The sequence below is a fragment of the Salmo salar genome, chromosome ssa23, assembly GCF_905237065.1.
Source record: "Salmo salar chromosome ssa23, Ssal_v3.1, whole genome shotgun sequence".
Classification (NCBI taxonomy): domain Eukaryota; kingdom Metazoa; phylum Chordata; class Actinopteri; order Salmoniformes; family Salmonidae; genus Salmo; species Salmo salar.
The window spans coordinates 19664386-19683836 of NC_059464.1; the positions used below are offsets into that span (position 1 = coordinate 19664386).

General features: G+C 42.0%; 1 protein-coding gene and 1 long non-coding RNA gene across 5 annotated transcripts in view; one reads left to right on the forward strand and one right to left on the reverse strand.

Moving 5' to 3' along the window:
* Positions 1-19451, forward strand: part of LOC106584141 (carboxyl-terminal PDZ ligand of neuronal nitric oxide synthase protein) — a 241671-nt gene that overhangs the window by 31325 nt on the left and 190895 nt on the right. For both annotated transcript variants that reach the window (XM_014169058.2, XM_014169057.2), the window contains exon 2: positions 8873-8944. In XM_014169058.2, coding sequence (XP_014024533.1) covers positions 8873-8944 — 72 coding nt within the window. The remainder of the gene's footprint in view (positions 1-8872; positions 8945-19451) is intronic.
* Positions 3564-18593, reverse strand: LOC106584142 (uncharacterized). Of its 3 annotated transcripts, none has more exons than XR_001323696.2 (6): positions 18235-18593; positions 16832-16937; positions 15771-16701; positions 8155-8255; positions 4693-4847; positions 3564-4405 (listed from the first exon to the last, which is right to left on the reverse strand). It is a non-coding gene; the product is annotated as an uncharacterized lncRNA (long non-coding RNA). The 3 variants fall into 3 exon arrangements; XR_001323700.2 differs by lacking the exon at positions 18235-18593 and adding an exon at positions 17240-17350; XR_001323697.2 differs by lacking the exon at positions 8155-8255.

Genomic DNA, 19451 nt, shown 5'->3' on the forward strand with positions numbered 1-19451 from the left:
AGAATGACGGCTGCGTGGTCCCATGGTGTTTATACTTGCGTACTATTGTTTGTACAGATGAACATGGTACCTTCAGGCATTTGGAAATTGCCCACAAGGATGAACCAGACTTGTGGAGGTCTTTTCCCATGATGTCAAGCAAAGAGGCACTGAGTTTGAAGGTAGGCCTTGAAATACATCTACAGGTACACCTCCAATTGACTCAAATTATGTCAATTAGCCTATCAGAAGCTTCTAAAGCCATAACATCATTTTCTGGAATTTGCCATGCTGTTTAAAGGCACAGTCAACTTAGTGTATGTAAACTTCTGACCCACTGGAATTGTGATACAGTGAATTATAAGTGAAATAATCTGTCTGTAAACAATTGTTGGAAAAATTACTTGTGTCATCCACAAAGTAGATGTCCTAACTAACTTACCAGTACCTGTTTTCTGGTTCAGGTTATTAATTAACCTACAAGGGCATTTACAAATACCACAGGAACAAGATCATCCACATGTATTAATCACATTTTTACTAATACTGTAGAACTCTGTTCTAAAGCTGTATCCGTACCCATTGGACACAGTGATCACAATATAGTTGATATATATATCTAAGAGAACCAAGGTTCCGAAAGGTCAAACCCGGGTCTATAGTGACGCCTCTAGTACCGATGCACCACTCGGGAGGCCCTAATGTTGCCAAGTATTTTAATGATTACTTAATTGGCAAAGTGGGCAAACTTAAGAAGGAAATGCCAACAACAAACAGTGAGCCATCGTATTCATGCATTAAACAAATTATAATGAAGGAAATGCATTGTAAATTTGAATTTGGTAAAATTTGTTTTATCGATCAATAATGACAAACCTCCTGGCATTTACAACTTAGATGAAAGGCTACTGAGGATGGAAGCTGACTCTTTGGCCACTTCTATCTGCCATATCTTTAATCTGAGTCTAGAGGAAGGTGTTTGTCCTCAGGCTTGGAGGGAAGCCAAAGTCATTACACTACCCAAGAGTGGAAAAGCAGCCTTTACTGGTTCTAACAGCAGACCAATCATCTTGCTCTTAGCAAAATGGAAAAAACAGACTTTCAGCATGCTTATAGAGAAGGGCACTCAACATGTACTGCACTGACACAAATGACTGATAATTGGTTAAAATAAATTGATAATAAGAAGATTGTGTGAGCTGTACTGGTAGATTTCAGTCCAGCCTTTGATATTATTGACCATAACCAAAAACGTACAGTACCAGTCAACAGTTTGGACACCAACCTATTCTAGGGTTTTTCTTTATTTTTACTATTGTCTACATTGTAGAATAATAGTGAAGACATCAAAACCATGAAATAACACATATGGAACCACCCTTTGCCTTGATGACAGCTTTGCACACTCTTACACAAACACAGTCAATCCAAAACATTTCAAAACCATCAAGCGCTATGATGAAACTGGCTCACATGAGGACCGCCACAGGAAAGGAAGACCCAGAATTACCTCTGCTGCAGACGACAAGTTCATTAGAGTTGCAGCCCAAATAAATGCTTCACCCGAGTTCAAGTAACAGACACATCTCAACATCAACTGTTCAGAGGAGACTGCGTGAATCAGGCCTTCATGGTCGAATTGCTGCAAAGAAACCACTGCTAAAGGATACAAATAAGAAGAAGAGACTTGCTTGGGCCAAGTAACACGAGCAATGGACATTAGACCAGTGGAAATCTATCCTTTGGTCTGAGGAGTCCAAATTTGAGGTTTTTGGTTCCAACCACCGTGTCTTTGTGAGACAGAGTAGGTGAACGGATGCTCTCCGCATGTGTGGTTCCCACCATGAAGGATGGAGGAGGAGGTGTGGGGGTGTTTTGCTGGTGAAACTGTCTGAGGCTGTGTAAGGGCTATTTGACCAAGAAGGAGAGTGATGGAGTGCTACATCAGATGACCTGGCCTCCACAATCACCCGACCTCAACCCAATTGAGATGGTTTGGGATGAGTTGGACCGCAGAGTGAAGGAAAAGCAGCCAACAAGTACTCAGCATGTGAGGGAACTCCTTCAAGACTGTTGGAAAAGCATTCCAGGTGAAGCTGGTTGAGAGAATGCCAAGAGTGTGCAAAGCTGTCATCAAGGCAAAGGGTGTCTACTTCAAAGAATCTCAAATATAAAATATATTTTGATTTGTTTAACACTTTTGGCTACACATGATTCCATGTGTTATTTCATAGTTTTGATATCTTCCCTATTATTCTACAATGTATAAAATAGTAAAAATAAAGAAAAACCCTTGAATGAGTAGGTGTGTCAAACTTTTGACTGGTACTGTATGTTTTATGGCTTTTCAATCTCTGCCATATTGTGGATTCAGAGTGGTCCTATGGACAGATACTCCAATCTCCGCTCTGGAGCTATGCAGCTCCTTCAGGGTTATCTTTGGTCTCTTTGTTGCCTCTGATTAATGCCCTCCTTGCCTGGTCCGTGAGTTTTGGTGGGCGGCCCTCTCTTGGTAGGTTTGTTGTGGTGCCATATTCTTTCCATTTTTTAATAATGGATTTAATGGTGCTCCGTGGGATGTAAAAACGTTCTGATTTTTTTTATAACCCAACCCTGATCTGTACTTCTCCACAATTTTGTCCCTGACCTGTTTGGAGAGCTCCTTGGTCTTCATGGTGCAGCTTGCTTGGTGGTGCCCCTTGCTTAGTGGTGTTGCAGACTCTGGGGCCTTTCAGAACAGGTCTATATATATATACACGTGTATATATCACGTCCTCCAGACGTGATGCTTGGCATTCAGGCCAAAGTGTTCAATCTTGGTTTCATCAGACCAGATAATCTTGTTTCTCATGGTCTGACAGTCTTTTAGGTGCCCTTTGGCAAACTCCAAGTGGGCTGTCATGTGCCTTACTGAGGAGTGGTTTCCATCTGGCCACTCTACCATAAAGGCCTGATTGCTGGAGTGCTGGTTCTACCATCTCCACAGAAGAACTCTGGAGCTTTGTCAGAATGACGATCAGGTTCTTGGTCACCTCCCTGACCAAGGCCCTTCTTGCACGATTGCTCAGTTTGGCCAGCCGGCCAGCACTAGGAAGAGTCTTTGTGATTCCAAACTTCTTCCATTTAAGAATGATGAAGGCCGCTGTCTTCTTGGGGACCTCGACACAATCCTGTCTCGGACCTCTACAGACAATTCCTTTGACCTCATGGCTTGGTTTTTGCTCTGACATGCACTGTCAACTGTGGGACCGTATAACGACAGGTGTGTGCCTTTCCAAATCAAATCAAATTTTATTGGTCACATACACATATTCAGCAGATGTTATTGCAGGTGTAGCAAAAATGTGTAGCAAAATGCCTGTGTTCCTAGCTCCAACAATGCAGTAGTATCTAACAATTCACAACAATACACAAATCTAAAAGTAAAAGAATGGAATTAAGAAATATTTTAGTACGAGCAATGTCGGAGTGGCATTGACTAAAATACTGCTTTATCTCATATGTATATACTGTATGTAAACATTATTAAAGTGACTCGTGTTCCATTATTAAAGTTGCCTGTGATTCCATGTCTATGTTTAAAGAGCTCAATTTCAAGTCTCATTGTAAAGGGTCTGAATAAAAAACCTGTTTTCGCTTTGTCATTATGTGCTACTGTGTGTAGATTTTTGAGTTTATTTCGATTTTTTAAATCCATTTTAGAATTGACTGTAATGTAACAAAATATGGAAAAGGTCAAGATGTCTGAATACTTTCCAAATGCACTCTATACCTGGATATACAAGCAGTTTCTCAGTCTCTCTGTCCCAGCTTTGATGCACCTGTACTGTCGCCGCCTTGTAGATCGTAGCGGGGTGAAGAGGCCATGGCTCAGGTGGCTGAGGCTGATGATTCTCTTGACCTTCCTGTGACACCAGATGCTGTAGATGTCCTGGAGGGCAGGCAGTGTGCCTCTGGTGATGCGTTGGGCTGACCGCTCCACCCTCTGGAGAGCCCTGCGGTTATGGACGGTGCAATTGCCATACCAGGCTGTGATACAGTCCAACACGATGCTCTCAATAGTGCAAAATGGGGATGAGGAGGATCCTAACTTGCTACTTTAATATATTGCAGATTCTCGATTACAGGAAAACATGCTTTGCCTTTAACAGTCTTGTCTGTAGTTGTCAGTTTAATGCACTAAGATCTTCAGGAGTAAATTTAAACTTTTCAGAAAACAAGGCACGACTCAGGCAACTTTCAGCCATTTTGTTGCCATAACAGCTCATCCTTTCCATGGGAGAGCATCCTCACCTGGCTGATAGTGGACCGTTTCAGCAGGATCTAAAAGAAAGTAGGTCTTCTGAAGCACCTAGAGGAGCTGCTGGAGTTTAACCACACACAGCAATGGTGTTGGTCGGGTGGCCCACTCCCTTCTCATGGTTTCCTGAGGGTTAGAAAACAAAATAGAATAGTTGAAAGGCACACTGTCAGGTTGGGATTAGATGAACCCTAAACTAATATAGAAAATAATGTATTCAAAAAATAACTTCTGTAAACTTCTAATCAGGCAACAGCCCCCTTACAGTCTCTGGTACTGTCCCTTGAGCGGATATAATCGTTCACTATTGTAAGTAATCTGACCATAATAACATTTCATTTAGAAAGTAATATCAGCGCCTGAAGAAGAATGTGAAGTGGGTGGAAGCAAAGGGGATTGTAACTGTGACCCACCTGGAAGCCAAAGCCTACCTCGGTCGGTAGAGCATTGCATGGCAATGAACTTGGCTCCTACTTCGGCTGGCGGACATCTTCCTGGCCTCAGCAATGGTCAGCAGACTGCACCGAGTGGTGAAGGACAGCAGGGGGATCTGATAGGTGCTTACCTCCTGCAATAGAAGTGTTGATTGCAAAATAAAGCATCTCTCATGGTGATTGGATGTCAAATAAATTCTTGCCAATAGTTGAGAAGTGCTGCTGTTGCTAGGCTAGTCCCAGATCTCTATGTCCACTCACCCACATTTACAAGGGGGTCAATCTTAAGTTATAGAAAGGATGAGGGAGAGAGAGAATTTGCCATCAGAGTAGGAGTGCTGGTCTAGGATCAGGTCCACTCTGTCTATATAATACTAGTATTTATTATGATCTTACCATTTTCAAATTCTTTCTCTGGATTGTTCTCTTGGGTAAAATTCGACAAAGTGCATTAATTAAATATTATTAGTACTGTAAATCCATATGTACATTGGGGGAAAAAAGTATTTGATCCCCTGCTGATTTTGTACGTTTGCCCACTTACAAAGAAATGATTAGTCTATAATTTTAATAGTAGGTTTATTTGAACAGTGAGAGACAGAATAACAACAAAAGAATCCAGAAAAATGCATGCCAAAAATGTTATAAAATGATTTGCATTTTAATGAGGGAAATAAGTATTTGACCCATCTGCAAAACATGACTTAGTACTTGGTGGCAAAACCCGTGTTGGCAATCACAGAGGTCAGATGTTTCTTGTAGTTGGCCACCAGGTTTGCACACATCTCAGGAGGGATTTTGTCCCACTCCTCTTTGCAGATCTTCTCCAAGTCATTAAGGTTTCGAGGCTGACGTTGGGCAACTCGAACCTTCAGCTCCCTCCACAGATTTTCTATGGGATTAAGGTCTGGAGACTGGCTAGGCCACTCCAGGACCTTAATGTGCTTCTTCTTGAGCCACTCCATTGTTGCCTTGGCCGTGTGTTTTGGGTCATTGTCATGCTGGAATACCCATCCACAACCCATTTTCAATGCCCTGGCTGAGGGAAGGAGGTTCTCACCCAAGGTTTGACGGTACATGGCCCCGTCCATCGTCCCTTTGATGCGGTGAAGTTGTCCTGTCCCCTTAGCAGAAAAACACCCCCAAAGCATAATGTTTCCACCTCCATGTTTGACGGTGGAGATGGTGTTCTTGGGGTCATAGGCAGCATTCCTCTTCCTCCAAACACGGCGAGTTGAGTTGATGTCAAAGAGCTCCATTTTGGTCTCATCTGACCACAACACTTTCACCAGTTGTCCTCTGAGTCATTCAGATGTTCATTGGCAAACTTCAGACGGGCATGTATATGTATTCTTGAGCAGGGGGACCTTGCGGGTGCTGCAGGATTTCAGTCCTTCACGGCGTAGTGTGTTACCAATTGTTTTCTTGGTGACTATGGTCCCAGCTGCCTTGAGATCATTGACAAGATCCTCCCGTGTAGTTCTGGGCTGATTCCTCACCGTTCTCATGATCATTGCAACTCCACGAGGTGAGATCTTGCATGGAGCCCCAGGCCGAGGGATATTGACAGTTTTTGTGTTTCTTCCATTTGCGAATAATCGCACCAAATGTTGTCACCTTCTCACCAAGCTGCTTGGCGATGGTCTTGTAGCCCATTCCAGCCTTGTGTAGGTCTACAATCTTGTCCCTGACATCCTTGGAGAGCTCTTTGGTCTTGGCCATGGTGGAGAGTTTGGAATCTGATTGATTGCTTCTGTGGACAGGTGTCTTTTTTACAGGTAACAAGCTGCGGTTAGGAGCACTCCCTTTAAGAGTGTGCTCCTAATCTCAGCTCGTTACCTGTATAAAAGACACCTGGGAGCCAGAAATATTTCTGATTGAGAGGGGGTCAAATATTTATTTCCCTCATTAAAATGCAAATCAATTTATAACATTTTTGACGTGTTTTTCTGGACTTTTTTGTTGTTATTCTGTCTCTCACTGTTCAAATAAACCTACCATTAAAATTATAGACTGATCCTTTCTTTGTCAGTGGGCAAACGTACAAAATCAGCAGGGGATCAAATACTTTTTCCCCCCACTGTACATGTACTAACTCGCTAGCACTTTAGTAGTACCTAATATAGGATACTTGTATCTGCTGTTAAAGATTAACTTCATGACGATGAGCTCCTACATGGAATCCAGTAAAGTTGCCCTCAAGTGGCTACCACCACTCCTCCAGCGACATCTGGAACTCCAAGACAGACTGACCGACTGGCAGGCAGACAGACTTAGATACACACAGTCTGATACCTTGGCAAAATAGACAAACGCAAAACCAATGTTGCTATTCATAGGTTGCACCTCCGTCACTGGGTTGCGTCATCACGTTGGGGTGGCAGGGTAGCCTAGTGGTTAGAGTGTTGGACTAGTAACCGAAGGGTTGCAAGTTCAAATCCCCAAGCTGACAAGGTACAAATCTGTTGTTCTGCCTTTGAACAAGGCAGTTAACCCACTGTTCCTAGGCCGTCATTGAAAATAAGAATTTGTTCTTAACTGACTTGCCTAGTTAAATAAAGGTAAAAAAATAAAACATTCTCAAGCCGCCCTCTGCCATCGGCACCATAGTGGTGCCCAAAAGTCATGATAGATGGAGAACAATGGAGGCTGCTGAGAGGAGGACAGCTCATAGTAATGGCTGGAATGGAGCAAACACAGGGAAACTATGTATTTGATACCATTCTGCTCCAGCCATTACCATAAGCCCTCTTTGTCTGTCTATCTGCCAGCCAGTCTGTCTGTCTTGGAGTCCCAGAGCCCGTCCTCACCAATTAAGGTGCCACCAACCTCCTGTGATGGAGGCCAATGACTTTTTCGTCTAAATAACACAACAGTTGCCTGGAAATATGATGGCATTGCAAAAGTAGGCAAATGTTTAGTAGGAAACAACTATGCCATCATTATCATGTCGGCAAATGGATGGCGATGTTGTCATTAGCTAGCAAATTTTGTCAGAAATAGCTAGCAATGGTAATGTTGGCTAGCGAAAATCCGGTGGTCTCCACTCAATCTTAGCTAACGTTATACTGAATCTAAAGTCAATCTGGCAGCATCAAAATTAGGACAAAAGCTTTTCCTACAAATTATTTTCCTCCTTTTGCAATCTTTGTATATTCAAGCCACTGTAATGCACTTTTGATTAAATCAGCGCTCATTGAGAATGCGTTGAGTAGAACGCTCAATCAGTTGGACATGCTTCTCAGATACAGGCTTGCTTGTTCTTGAGAATAGCCATAGCTAGCTACCATAGTAATCCCTCGAGAGTAGCTCATTTCAATGCATCATTCATTTAGCTTGCTAGCTAGCTAGCTGACTGTGCTAGAGGTAATATAATCATGCCAGCTAATTGTTTCAATGCACCTTCCAAATGTAAAATTACAAGACAAAAAGGACACTTACCTAAACTGTTCCTCTATGCCCTCTTGGTTGTGAAGGTTAGGTAGCCTGCTAGCAAATCTCGTTCCCAGATACTTCCACCAAAAGGCGCACTCAATTGGGGTCTAGAATAAGAAGTAAATGCCTGACTGTGTTTTAGTTCACCACATATCCTTCTTGGATTCATTTAAGATGTATTTGTTTGTATACATGAAGCTTCCCATGTCGGCCCAGTTGATCAAGAAGGACTAAAGCTATATCAAGGAGGTTCCTTAGTTTTTTCATCAGAAGAGCCTTAGAGAACTCAGAATTCTCTGCAATGGACGTAAACTAATGACAACACCATCTATATTGCTCATGACACTAACACTATATCTCCCAATGCCTCAAACCGAGGAGAAAATAAAAGTTGATTAACTCAAGCAAACCGGACATAATGTCAACCTGTGCATGAGAGGAAGCAAAGCTTAACGTTTCAGCATAATAAAGGCTATTTCTCTTAATAACGTGCAACCGGATTGTCTTGTATTAGCTAGATCTTTCTCATTATAACGTTATCTTTCTCGTATTAACGAGATAATGGGTTATTTCATTATAGTTTCTTTAATTATTTGGTAATAGCGTGATATTATCTTGTAATAATTATATACCCCCAAAAAATATGCCACTGTAGAATATATCACAATGGTGAAATAAATATGGTAACATTTCTATCGTTGCTTTCTGTTTTGTTCCTAACCAGTACATCGGCAGTCTGGACGTGGCTCGGCCGAACAGCAGAGTGGAGATTGTGGCTGCTATGAGGAGAATACGGGTTAGTTGCCCCCTTCATCTAAACAAACTAGTCACCTACCTCACCTCAGCTACTGTTGTTCCGTTGTCAAACCTGCCACATAATGCCCCATTGGCATGTAGGCCATGGGGTAAATCTAGCTAGATATGTGTTGGGGCTAGAACATGAGGTGGTTAGAGCTTTGGACTAGTAACCGAAAGGTTGCAAGATCGAATCCCCGAAGTGACAAGGTAAATAAATCTGTCGTTCTGCCCCTGAACAAGGCAGTTAGCCCACTGTTCCTAGGCCGTCATTGAAAATAAGAATTTGTTCTTAACTGTCTAGGTAAAAGGTAAAATAAAGGTAAAGTAAAAAAATGAAGGAACCGTTTGAAAATTGCTGGGGGGGAGTGTGGATTCAACTCGAGATGTGCTTCTAGTTCCGACCATGCAGTAATATCTAACAATTTCACAACAACTACCTTTTACACACAAGTGTAAAGGAATGAATAAGAATATGTACATATAAATATATGGATGAGCGATGGCCGAACGGCATAGGCAAGAGTGGCCAACTCTTTCTGTTGCCGGGTGTTGAGAGCCGCCATATTCCCACCAGTGAATTTTGAATGGACAGAATATGCCAGCTGCTGGAGTGAAATAGCCCTAGGCCCAGTTTCCCAATAGTGATTATAATTATTATTATTTGAAAATAAGCCTGTTACTTCGTAGATATTTTGCAAAAGAAAGCCACACATTTCAATGCATGCCACTGGAACTGGAGTCATTTTTGAACAGACAAAGGCCATTATTTAGAAGCATTCCGTACAATAGAAAGAAAGTATTTCATTGTTTACCACGGCAAATCTACTGTGGCAATTTATCAGACAATTTGAATGAATGGAAACTAATGTTGGTCTAGCATATTGCTATTATTTTATTTGGTTTCTATTTATTTATTTCTATTTATGTTATCCAAAAGTCATTGTCAATTCTTCAAGATTGGGGGTAAAATATCCCTGAACTGTCCATATTGAAAATGTGTAAATGAATCAAGTCAGTTGGGAGGATGGAGTTATTCGTGCCAGAAGGGGCGTGGGCCCGAATCGAACCCACACCGACAGGGTAGGCATATATGTGCGCGGTATAACTGCTGGACTACCGCAGGCCCAAATGGAATTCAATTTTAACTTTAGCATTACACTTGTCACTTGTATGCCATAGCCTAGTGGAGACCAATATCTATCTTGTGTTAATAAGCTATATAAAATGAAAGTTGTTGATGTGTATGGCTGCATTTCAGATACATTTTTGTACATTTGATTGTTGCAGTAATACTGTAGGACCTAGGCCTAGCGTTTCAGTGAGCGAAATCAAATTATTTTGAAAGCAAGCCCTGATCCCAGTGACTCAACAGCCCCCGCATGGAGAGAAAGAGAACTGCCCTTTTTCAGGGAAAATTCAGGGAAAATTCTCAGTGACAAAAGAGTGATCAAGTAAAGATCCAACATCTGTAGGCCTACTTCCAAAGTATTTTCCTTTTCTTCTTAGCTCAGCCTCTGAATGTCATAGAGATTAACCAAAGACCATTAACCCCCATATGCATCAGAGGCGTGTCTTTCTTGTGCCTTGTTTTTAGCCTAAAGCATCGTCGTTATAGATCACTTTATATATTCTGAATCCGTTTTAGTTTCTTCATAATCTTAAACTAGCAAAAAGTAGGCTATAGCATACACTCACATAGGCATACCCCCTCAATTCAAGCACTGGTTTTAGCTTAACACACCAAGCCCTTCACAACACAGAGGTATTTATGTAGTGGTGACACTACTGGAGGAATTGGCTTACAAATCTATTGATGGCCTATAATGTAGTATGTGAAACAGGTAGGCCTACCTCTTATTTCTTAAATAGGAAGAAACAGGCTCCAACACAAAGCCCTCTTGTTAGTTAATTCAAATTAAAATGAAGACTTGAAATGATTTACTCAAATTAGCCTAATTTCAACACCACGTGCTGGCCACCTCCCGATTGATTTCTCCGCGGCTGTAGATTCACGTTTCAGCACCACAAAACTGTCATGGAAGTTACTTGAGTCTGGCTTATTGTGAGATCCGTAACTCTGATAAAAAAGACTCATCATGGGCAACAAAACATGTTGTTTCGTGGTCTTTGGAGAGGCAAATATCAGAGGAGTGTGACAAATAGGAACCCAGAACCAACGGCGACAACCCATGCCGGTACTGTGGCATAGGCTAATGTATAGGGAAAGTACCAAAATCCCTTGATATAAACCATGGATAAAACGCACTACCGTCCCCTGGGTGGCCCTTCTACCGCCTCCAGTACAATTTGACCACACCACCAGAAAGTGTGACAAATCAATCAACAAATCACCTTGCAGGACTAAATCGGCATAGATAAGCAATACTGTTACAGACAGAATTTATTACTCAGGTTTTTAGGCTTGTGTATAAAGTCTACGGGGCCGCTTTTTCTTGTTCTCATGTGAGAGTGTAGTAGGGCTGTAGTCCAGATGGTCGGACGGTGATCAGGGATGGCGCTCTTTGAAGTGAGGCAGTGGGGTGGACATATTTAATAGAAACTGCTTTTGGCGGTCTCTCTTTTTTTTTGTCCGTCTTAAAATGTAGCCTCTTTTATTTATTTGAACTCAATATTCACCACCATCCTGTGTTTCTTGTCTTATGACCATTTACTTTTCTATGTCCTGTTGATTCCTCTGCATGATAATGTTGGCTATTTGGTAAAAGTAGGCTATGTCATCACTGTTTTACCAGTACATGCAAAGGTTATAAGGTCAATATTCGCTCATGGTCCTAGCTTACAAGGTCCTGTATGTGCATGTGAAGTTAGATTTCTATCTCAAAAGAGATTCCTGTGGAACATCACGTCTCCTCAGGAGAAAGTTTTTATCTTTAGTGTTTTTCAAATATGTTGAATTCTCCCATACTCCCACCACACGGCTTGCTATCACTCATTGTTTGTTATTTTTAGATATTGTTACTTAGAGGTTCCCGTAAAGGTGCAAACTGTTTGAGAGCCGAGGCCCGCTGCCCAGAGTGCGTAACGCTACTGGGGGATAACAGCAGCTGTTGTTGTTGGCAGGAGAACAGGTTATGTTTGAAAATAGTTAAATCAGGCCTTGTTACATTTTTACATTACAGTGTCCTTATTACTGTGTAATTATTCCAGTAAGTATAATATAGTCCTAATAAATATTGTAATTTGTTCATATTGAACAGTGTGGTATTAGCTGAACTGACAGGATCATAGGGGTCAACTACTGGTTGTATAACGCCTGTAAATGTAAGTGCGCCCTTTGCCTAGCTCCCTCTTTACTGTATGTGCCGGCATACAGGGTATAGGTCTGGGTATTTGACATTGGTATGGGTTTGAGTGTGGGTATGGATATGGTGCACATGGATATGTATGGGTATGGGTGTGAGTATAGGCATGGTGGTGACTGCTCCTCCAGCCCTTGTGTCTCCCACACCACATCATCTACAGTTCTCCATGTAATCCTTTTGTCTCAAATTAACTACAGAGGTTTCATTTAAACAGCATTACAGCCTTGTTAGAGAGCGATAGAAAAGAGAGGGAGAGAGAGGGGTACAGACCAATATAGAAAGAGAGAGACCGCTAGACAGAAAGAGGGGGAAAGAGAACAGAGAGAAAGACAGACAGCGAGACAGAGAAGAGAGAGACAGGCAGAGGCATTGTGTTTCAGTGATTCACTCTCAGCATCTCATTTATTTGGCTCTTCAATTATCCTGCTGCCTGGTGTTTACCTGTGTCTATGTGATTGACAGTAATGAGATGGGATCCAGGCGCCTGTCAAATTAAACAACCTCTGCTCCATTAATGTCCTGTCCTGTTCTCTGAAGTGGGAGGGATGCTGCTGGGTGTTAAAGTCTTAATGTGATGCTACTGCTGCTCTCTGAGGATATAGCAAGCCTACATCAGGGATCATCATCTACATAGAACACTGGTCCTGGAAAACTGCACGGTGTGCAGGCTTTTGTTTGACATTTAAAAAAAAAATCCAGAGTGACTTACAGTAGTGAGTGCATACATTTTTCCCATACCGGTCCCCTGTGGGAATCGAACCCACAAACCTGGTGTTGCAAGCACCATGCTCTACCAACTGAGCCCAGCACTAACACACAACTAACACACCACTGCTTACCCATATCCTTCTTATGTGTAATGTCTGGCTTCCCCACAGGGAGACTGGGTTGGCAGATTGTAGCTGTGTGTAAATAGCTCAGTGGCTTTAATAGAAGCTTTCAGCAGTGTGGCTGTACTGTAGGGCCTTAGGGAGTAGTGCTGTGGGAAGGAGTGATAGCTAGCTAGCCTAGTGTTGTACCAGACGCTTGACTCACACAGAGGTCTAGATCAGTCATGGGCAACTCCAGTCCTCGGGAGCCGGAGTGGTGTCACACTTTTCCCCCATCCCTAGCAAACATAGCTGATTAAACTAATTGCATTCTAAACTGAAAATCATGATTAGTTGATTGGAGTCAGAATATGTTAGCTGGTTAGTGGGCAACATCATCAGCACTCCTCCCACAAGTCTCCAGAAAACTTGTGTTTTGGGACCCGAGAGGCACCTTTTCATTATAACTTTGAGGGAATATGTTCCTGGCGTGTTTTGTTTGGCTAGAGTTATGCTAACTCATTTGCAATCCATTTAGCGCTGCTTGCTAGCTTGCTGGCTAGCTACAGAGGTTAGCTGGCTACTTAGCTAAAGTAGTTAGCTACTGCCATCAGTTGTTGTTGTGTTATTATAATATTAATTATAATTATAATGTGGATATGGTGGACACATTTAAATGTAAATGTAGACACATGACGTGTTCGGAATTCCATGATCAGAACTCCATTATCAGAATACAAAAGCTGCATGAACTGTCAAGTTTGGACACGGTCAGTGTGACACCAAGCAGGCCCTAGAGGACTGGAGTTACCCATACCTGGTCTAGATTATCTGTGGGGCTATATAGTCATTTGTGTGGAGCAGTAAGATATGCAGAAGGCTCAGCATAGATGAGGATTCCTCTCCCATCTATCCTCGCTGGCCAGTCTGGCTGAGAGTGGGACTCATTCTGGAGTGCCTGCCCTCTCTATCCTCCCTGAAGAGCAGCTCACACACTCAAAGACCCAGTGTGTGTGTACCCTCTCTTGACAGCAGCAATATGCCGTAAACAGCACTGACCCAGAGTGTGGAAACATAGTCGGACCCCATCCTTCGTTTCCCAGAGAGACTGACCACTCTAAGTCAAACCTTACGTTCCCTCTCTCCTTTTTTCCCTTCCTCCCTCTCCCACTCCCTCCTTTTCTCCCTTCATCGCTTTCTCTCTCTACTTTGCTCCCTGACTCTCAATCTCTCACCTTTCCTCCTTCTCTCTCCTCGGTGTCCTTTGCTAAGCAATACATTAAGCGAGTCATTTCATTCTCCCTTCATAAAATGAAGGATTGAAACTTTGGCTGATTCACCGTTTCTCTTCTGAGAAGCAGCACAGACTTTTGTCAGGCCCTGCTGTAACTAATGGAGATGCTGCTCTAATTTCAGACCCCTTTTTAATTAAGTTCCACAGCTCAAGACCAAAAATGTAAAAGTAGGCTACCTAAAAGTTGACTGAAATCATTCCAATCCTGATTAAAATGCAATGGCTGTTCAGCATTTTGGTAGGCTGGCTTTAGGACCATGCAGAGCAGGTCTCCTAGAGAATCCGCCAGCCTGCACAGCCTTTCTCTCAGCAGACAGTGCCAGACAGTTTGCTTTTCAGCCGTTTAGGTAGTGCGCCGATTGCTTTGAATTTGATGTTGGCATTTGAAGTTGACCTTGTAAGCTTCGCGGCCAGCTGTTTTATGGACCGGTTACACATCGATGTTGGCATAGGTGGCGCGTCCAATAGGCTAGGGGAAGATAAACTTCCCCTAAAGTAAATTAAATTAAATTACAGAAATAAATAAAATCATTCAAAATACTACACCAGAGAGCATCATTTGATGATTAACTTCTATGAGCTGTGGATTGTTTTAAGCACGTAATTTGGGCAGCGCGTTTGGCAAAGAGCCTACCAAACAGTTGATTGTTGAGTTGCAGTGGTCAGTGAAAAGCAGTTAAAGGGTAGATAGCATAAACTTAACCAAATGTAACATATGGATTTGCATTACAATACACATCAAAAGTCCCAATGCAAAGTTATACCTCACTTTTCTATTTTTCTAGATATTGCATAAAACTTCTGAAGAATGCCTAAGTCATTCCGGAAAAAACATTTGCGGGGTGTGACGTAATATGGAGGACCCGGCAAGCCAGCCTATTCCCTATATTGTAAACTCCAACAGAAATAAATTCAAATGTATAACTTCAAATTAAACCAAATTGTTTGCACTCATGACTACTGATTTCAATTAAATGTTCAGCTAACTTACTTTATGAATATATTGTTACAAATCAGCTTGCAAGGTTGCTAGTCAACTAGCCTGTTAACGGTAGTCCTACTAGCTAGCTAGCATTAGCCCTACCAGCCTGCTAACATTACGTTAGCATTTGATGAGTCAGCCAGTTGCTATCAACACCTAGTTTACAAGCTACATTAAAGTAAACCAAATTTTTGGAAATCCATAACCACATCTAACCAGTTATCAAAGAATGTTATATGCAATTAACGTTATCTTAGCCAGCCAGTTAACGTTAGATATTTTAGCCAGCTAGCTAGCCTAGCCAGCTAACGTTACAACAACGAAGATCAGCAAGCACAGGCAGTAACCCACAAAACATAACTAAAACAAAACCCTCCGGCAGATAAAAAAAAAGCTAAGAGAGAGCAGAGACTTACATATTGACATCTGGGGCCCATCATGGTAAGGACTGTAGGCCGAGTTAACTACCAAACAAAGCGAGAGCGGCACGTCCACGATGACAGAGGAAGGAGTGGGCTGTATGACACAACATTCTGGCCTCTCCACGTTCTGCATGGATGTCAATATAGTTAATCTAGAAATAGAATCCCCACTAATCTAATGCAATAATGAACTCAAATAATGTTACTCCACTCCCCCTAGTAGTACACTTTTTAGGAAGTTCAGAACCGTTGCCTACGGGTAGTTTATCACCTGGAATTGGGGCTATCTGGGGCAGCACAACTGTGTGCCAATTCCAGTGTGTGCAGTCAATGGGACAAGAAATAGGTTTCCAAATGAGGAGAACATGCCCTACACCGGCTTCAAGTTACCATAAGAAGAATTCAAACATGTTTTTACCTTTTTATTAATATATGTTATACCAATACAACACTTTCATCATGGGTCTTTTTTTATTTTTTTTTATCTGTCAACATTCCACTTTGTGGACACAGTCCCTATAATAATGATAGTTAATATACAATAACAATACAATTTAGAAATTCAATAAATAATTGTGTACATTTCTTTATGGTTAGTTGAGTTCCACTCTGAAAGCTTGGCGGCAGCAGCAAAGATGTAGAGCGCTTGTTGTGAGGAGTGTCAAGGAGCACAACATCCGATGAACATAGACCGAGCGCGGGTGTGGAGTTAGGCTTGTTACAGGTGCTGCTTACTCTAATCCCATTATCTCATCTCAGTAATGGGAAGTAAACAAGGGCAGAGGATAAAAGGGAACAACTCGGTGTAATAAAACCCTAATGACAGTTACAGCAGGCAAACAGGAGTCAGTTTAGGGCTGGATGCAGGTGTGTTGATGGCAGCGTGACAGAAGGCTGATGTTGGACTGAGGTGGTATTCAGGTTCCTAGAGGAAGAGAGAGGGAGAAAGACAGAAAAATAAATTAGGAAGTTACTCGTTCTCACATATTGTTAAACATTTAGACTTTGAATCATATTATGACACAGTATATTACCAATGAGATAACAATACTTACTGCGTGAGTACTCAAGCTGTTTCAGAGCAGGCCAGAGAAGCGGAGGGATGAGGAGAGCCACGCAGTACAAGGGACATGGACAGGATGCTACGGCTAGTATGGTTCACTGTCAATAACAAACACCAACACAGAACAGTCAACATTGTGAGCAAGGTCTGCAGAGTCAAGTGCCAAAGCATCTCATCACTCCACAAATCCAGAACCATCCACAAAGCCAGACGAATCAATAAAAGACGTCACACACCCGTACGACTAGTATCAACTGCCACACTATACAAAAGTATGTGGACACCCCTTCAAATTAGTGGATTCGGCTATTTCAACCACACCCGTTGCTGATGTGTATAGAATTCAGCACACAACCATGCAATCTCCATAGATAAAACATTGGCAGGAGAATGGCCTTACTGAAGAGCTGCAATGCAATGACATTGACCAACAGGACCGTAACTTTAGCTGACGTTAGCTAGCTAGGCAAAGTTCGAGATGTGGCTGGCTGGCTCCCATGTCTCAATCCCAGCAATGTGTCGACATGTTTTTGAAACACAGTCCCAAATTGACAAACTGGATAAGATTACTAGCTAGCAGAGAGAGAGGCTATGACATGGTAGTGTTGGGTTGCGTCAATCGAATCTGGTATTAGGATATAAACAAACCATGCAACTTAGTTTTGCAATGATTTTTTTATTAATCTTTAAGTAAATAGAATGATAGTACAAATGGTAAATATGATGTTCGTATATACGGGCTCACTGCACCATCTCGCAGGGTATACAGAGAACTCTCTGTTTAAGCACAAAGTTCTTCTTTAATACCCTGACAGAGATAGGCCCGCTCTGAGCGGGAACTATCAGAGTAGAGGCTGAGCGTGGTTTAGACTTACTCAGCCTATAGCAGACGCACAGGCTGGTCCAAGCCTCCTGGTGCATCACATGTTGCCAGGCGTTGGATCTTATCTTCATAGTGTATACTCAAGAGTCAGCAACCACTCAATTTCCAGTGATTTACTTATACAGTTGTTTCTCCACTCTATCTGTTCCTCACATGCTCCCCTTGTGATGGGTTTCACAACCTCCTATCACTAAGTCAGCTGCCTACACCTTGTTACACAATGTTCTCTTTGTCTACCCATTATGCTGTCCTGTTTAAGTTCCGATATATTATAAACCATAATTATAGTTGCACATTCAATATCTGCAGAAGCATAAAACCGAAAAAAAAACACATTAGCTAATTAGCTGGTCAAAAACATTGCAGGCAGTGTAGCCTTACTTGTGACGTTACTAGTAAACAGGTAGCAACCTTATAATAAACCTTAGCTAGCTAGATATAACAATCTAGAAATGTTAGTTAGATGATGGATAGATATAATTAATACAAAATACATAACTAGTTCAATTTACCCGGTTTATCTCCATCACTGCTGACACTCGTGATGTAAAGTTACCGGTAGCTCGGCAAAGCACCTGGTTTCAGTCGCATTCCGAATCATGCCTTCCGCTGGTTATAGCCATCGAAATCCTCTGGGGTTAAATGAGCACCTCATACAGTAGACGTGCCTGCGGTTCCCTTACTCCAATCCGCTCGCTTCAACCTGACAAACCGGTTCCACTTCAAAGCTAGCTTCTCGTTTTTGGGCCACAAATGAGTCGTAATGAATGTTGGGTCTGAAATGAAAACTAACACTGGCTGCTTGCTACAACTAAATTACTAAGTCTTTGATCACACTGTGTTGATGCTTTGGTGAGTAAAAACGAATGCTTCCTACCTATTAAATAAGCCTAGGCCCATCACAATACTTCAAAAAAGCAAATAGCTATTGCTAAGAATATAATCTAATCTGTCTCTAGTTATCAAAATTCTCAACTCCCAATTGAGTGAACAGTAAACTATTGTAATGAGACAACAGGGAGCAGGTCTCGAACCCTCGACCTTCTAGCCCGAAGTCCAGCGCGCTATCGACTGTGCGGCAGAGTCGATTTCCGCGCTTATAAACCCAGGGTCGTTACCAGTGTTGCCAACTAATTTTCAGGGTAAGTTGCTAGAGGCAGGTTGATTTGTTGCTAAAAGTTGCTAAGTGACGTTTTGATGTTATTGCATGATAACGTAAAACTGCGTCATTACGTAGAATACACAATAACGTTACTCAAATTGACTGGTCATCTCGGCAAAATATATAATTTGACATTTGTTCAGGTACAGACTCCCACTCTTTTCTGTACTTCTGGCTGTACAATTTCGATTGAGACATGATGATTGATGTTGTAAGTTCTGTTCAAGATCAAACATTCGTGACCAACTATATTCATTGGGTTTGGCTCTTCGAACCCGTACTACTGCTGCTGCAGTCAGCCAACAATGATTTGCAATGTACTGAAATTGCTGCTGGCCTTCTGCTGACGTCACTCAATGCACTTTTGCAGCCAGGCACGTGTGTTGTGACTGAGTGTGTGACAGAGAAAATCGTTTTTGTGTCATTTAGAGGGAAAATACGTGATTTTAGCGTTTGAGTCACTTTTCAAAAGTTGCTAAAAGTTCCAAATACATTTTTTAAAGTAGCTACATTTGTTGCTAGGTGCTGTTTGAAAAAAAAGTTGCCAGGGTAGTCTGAACAGTTGCT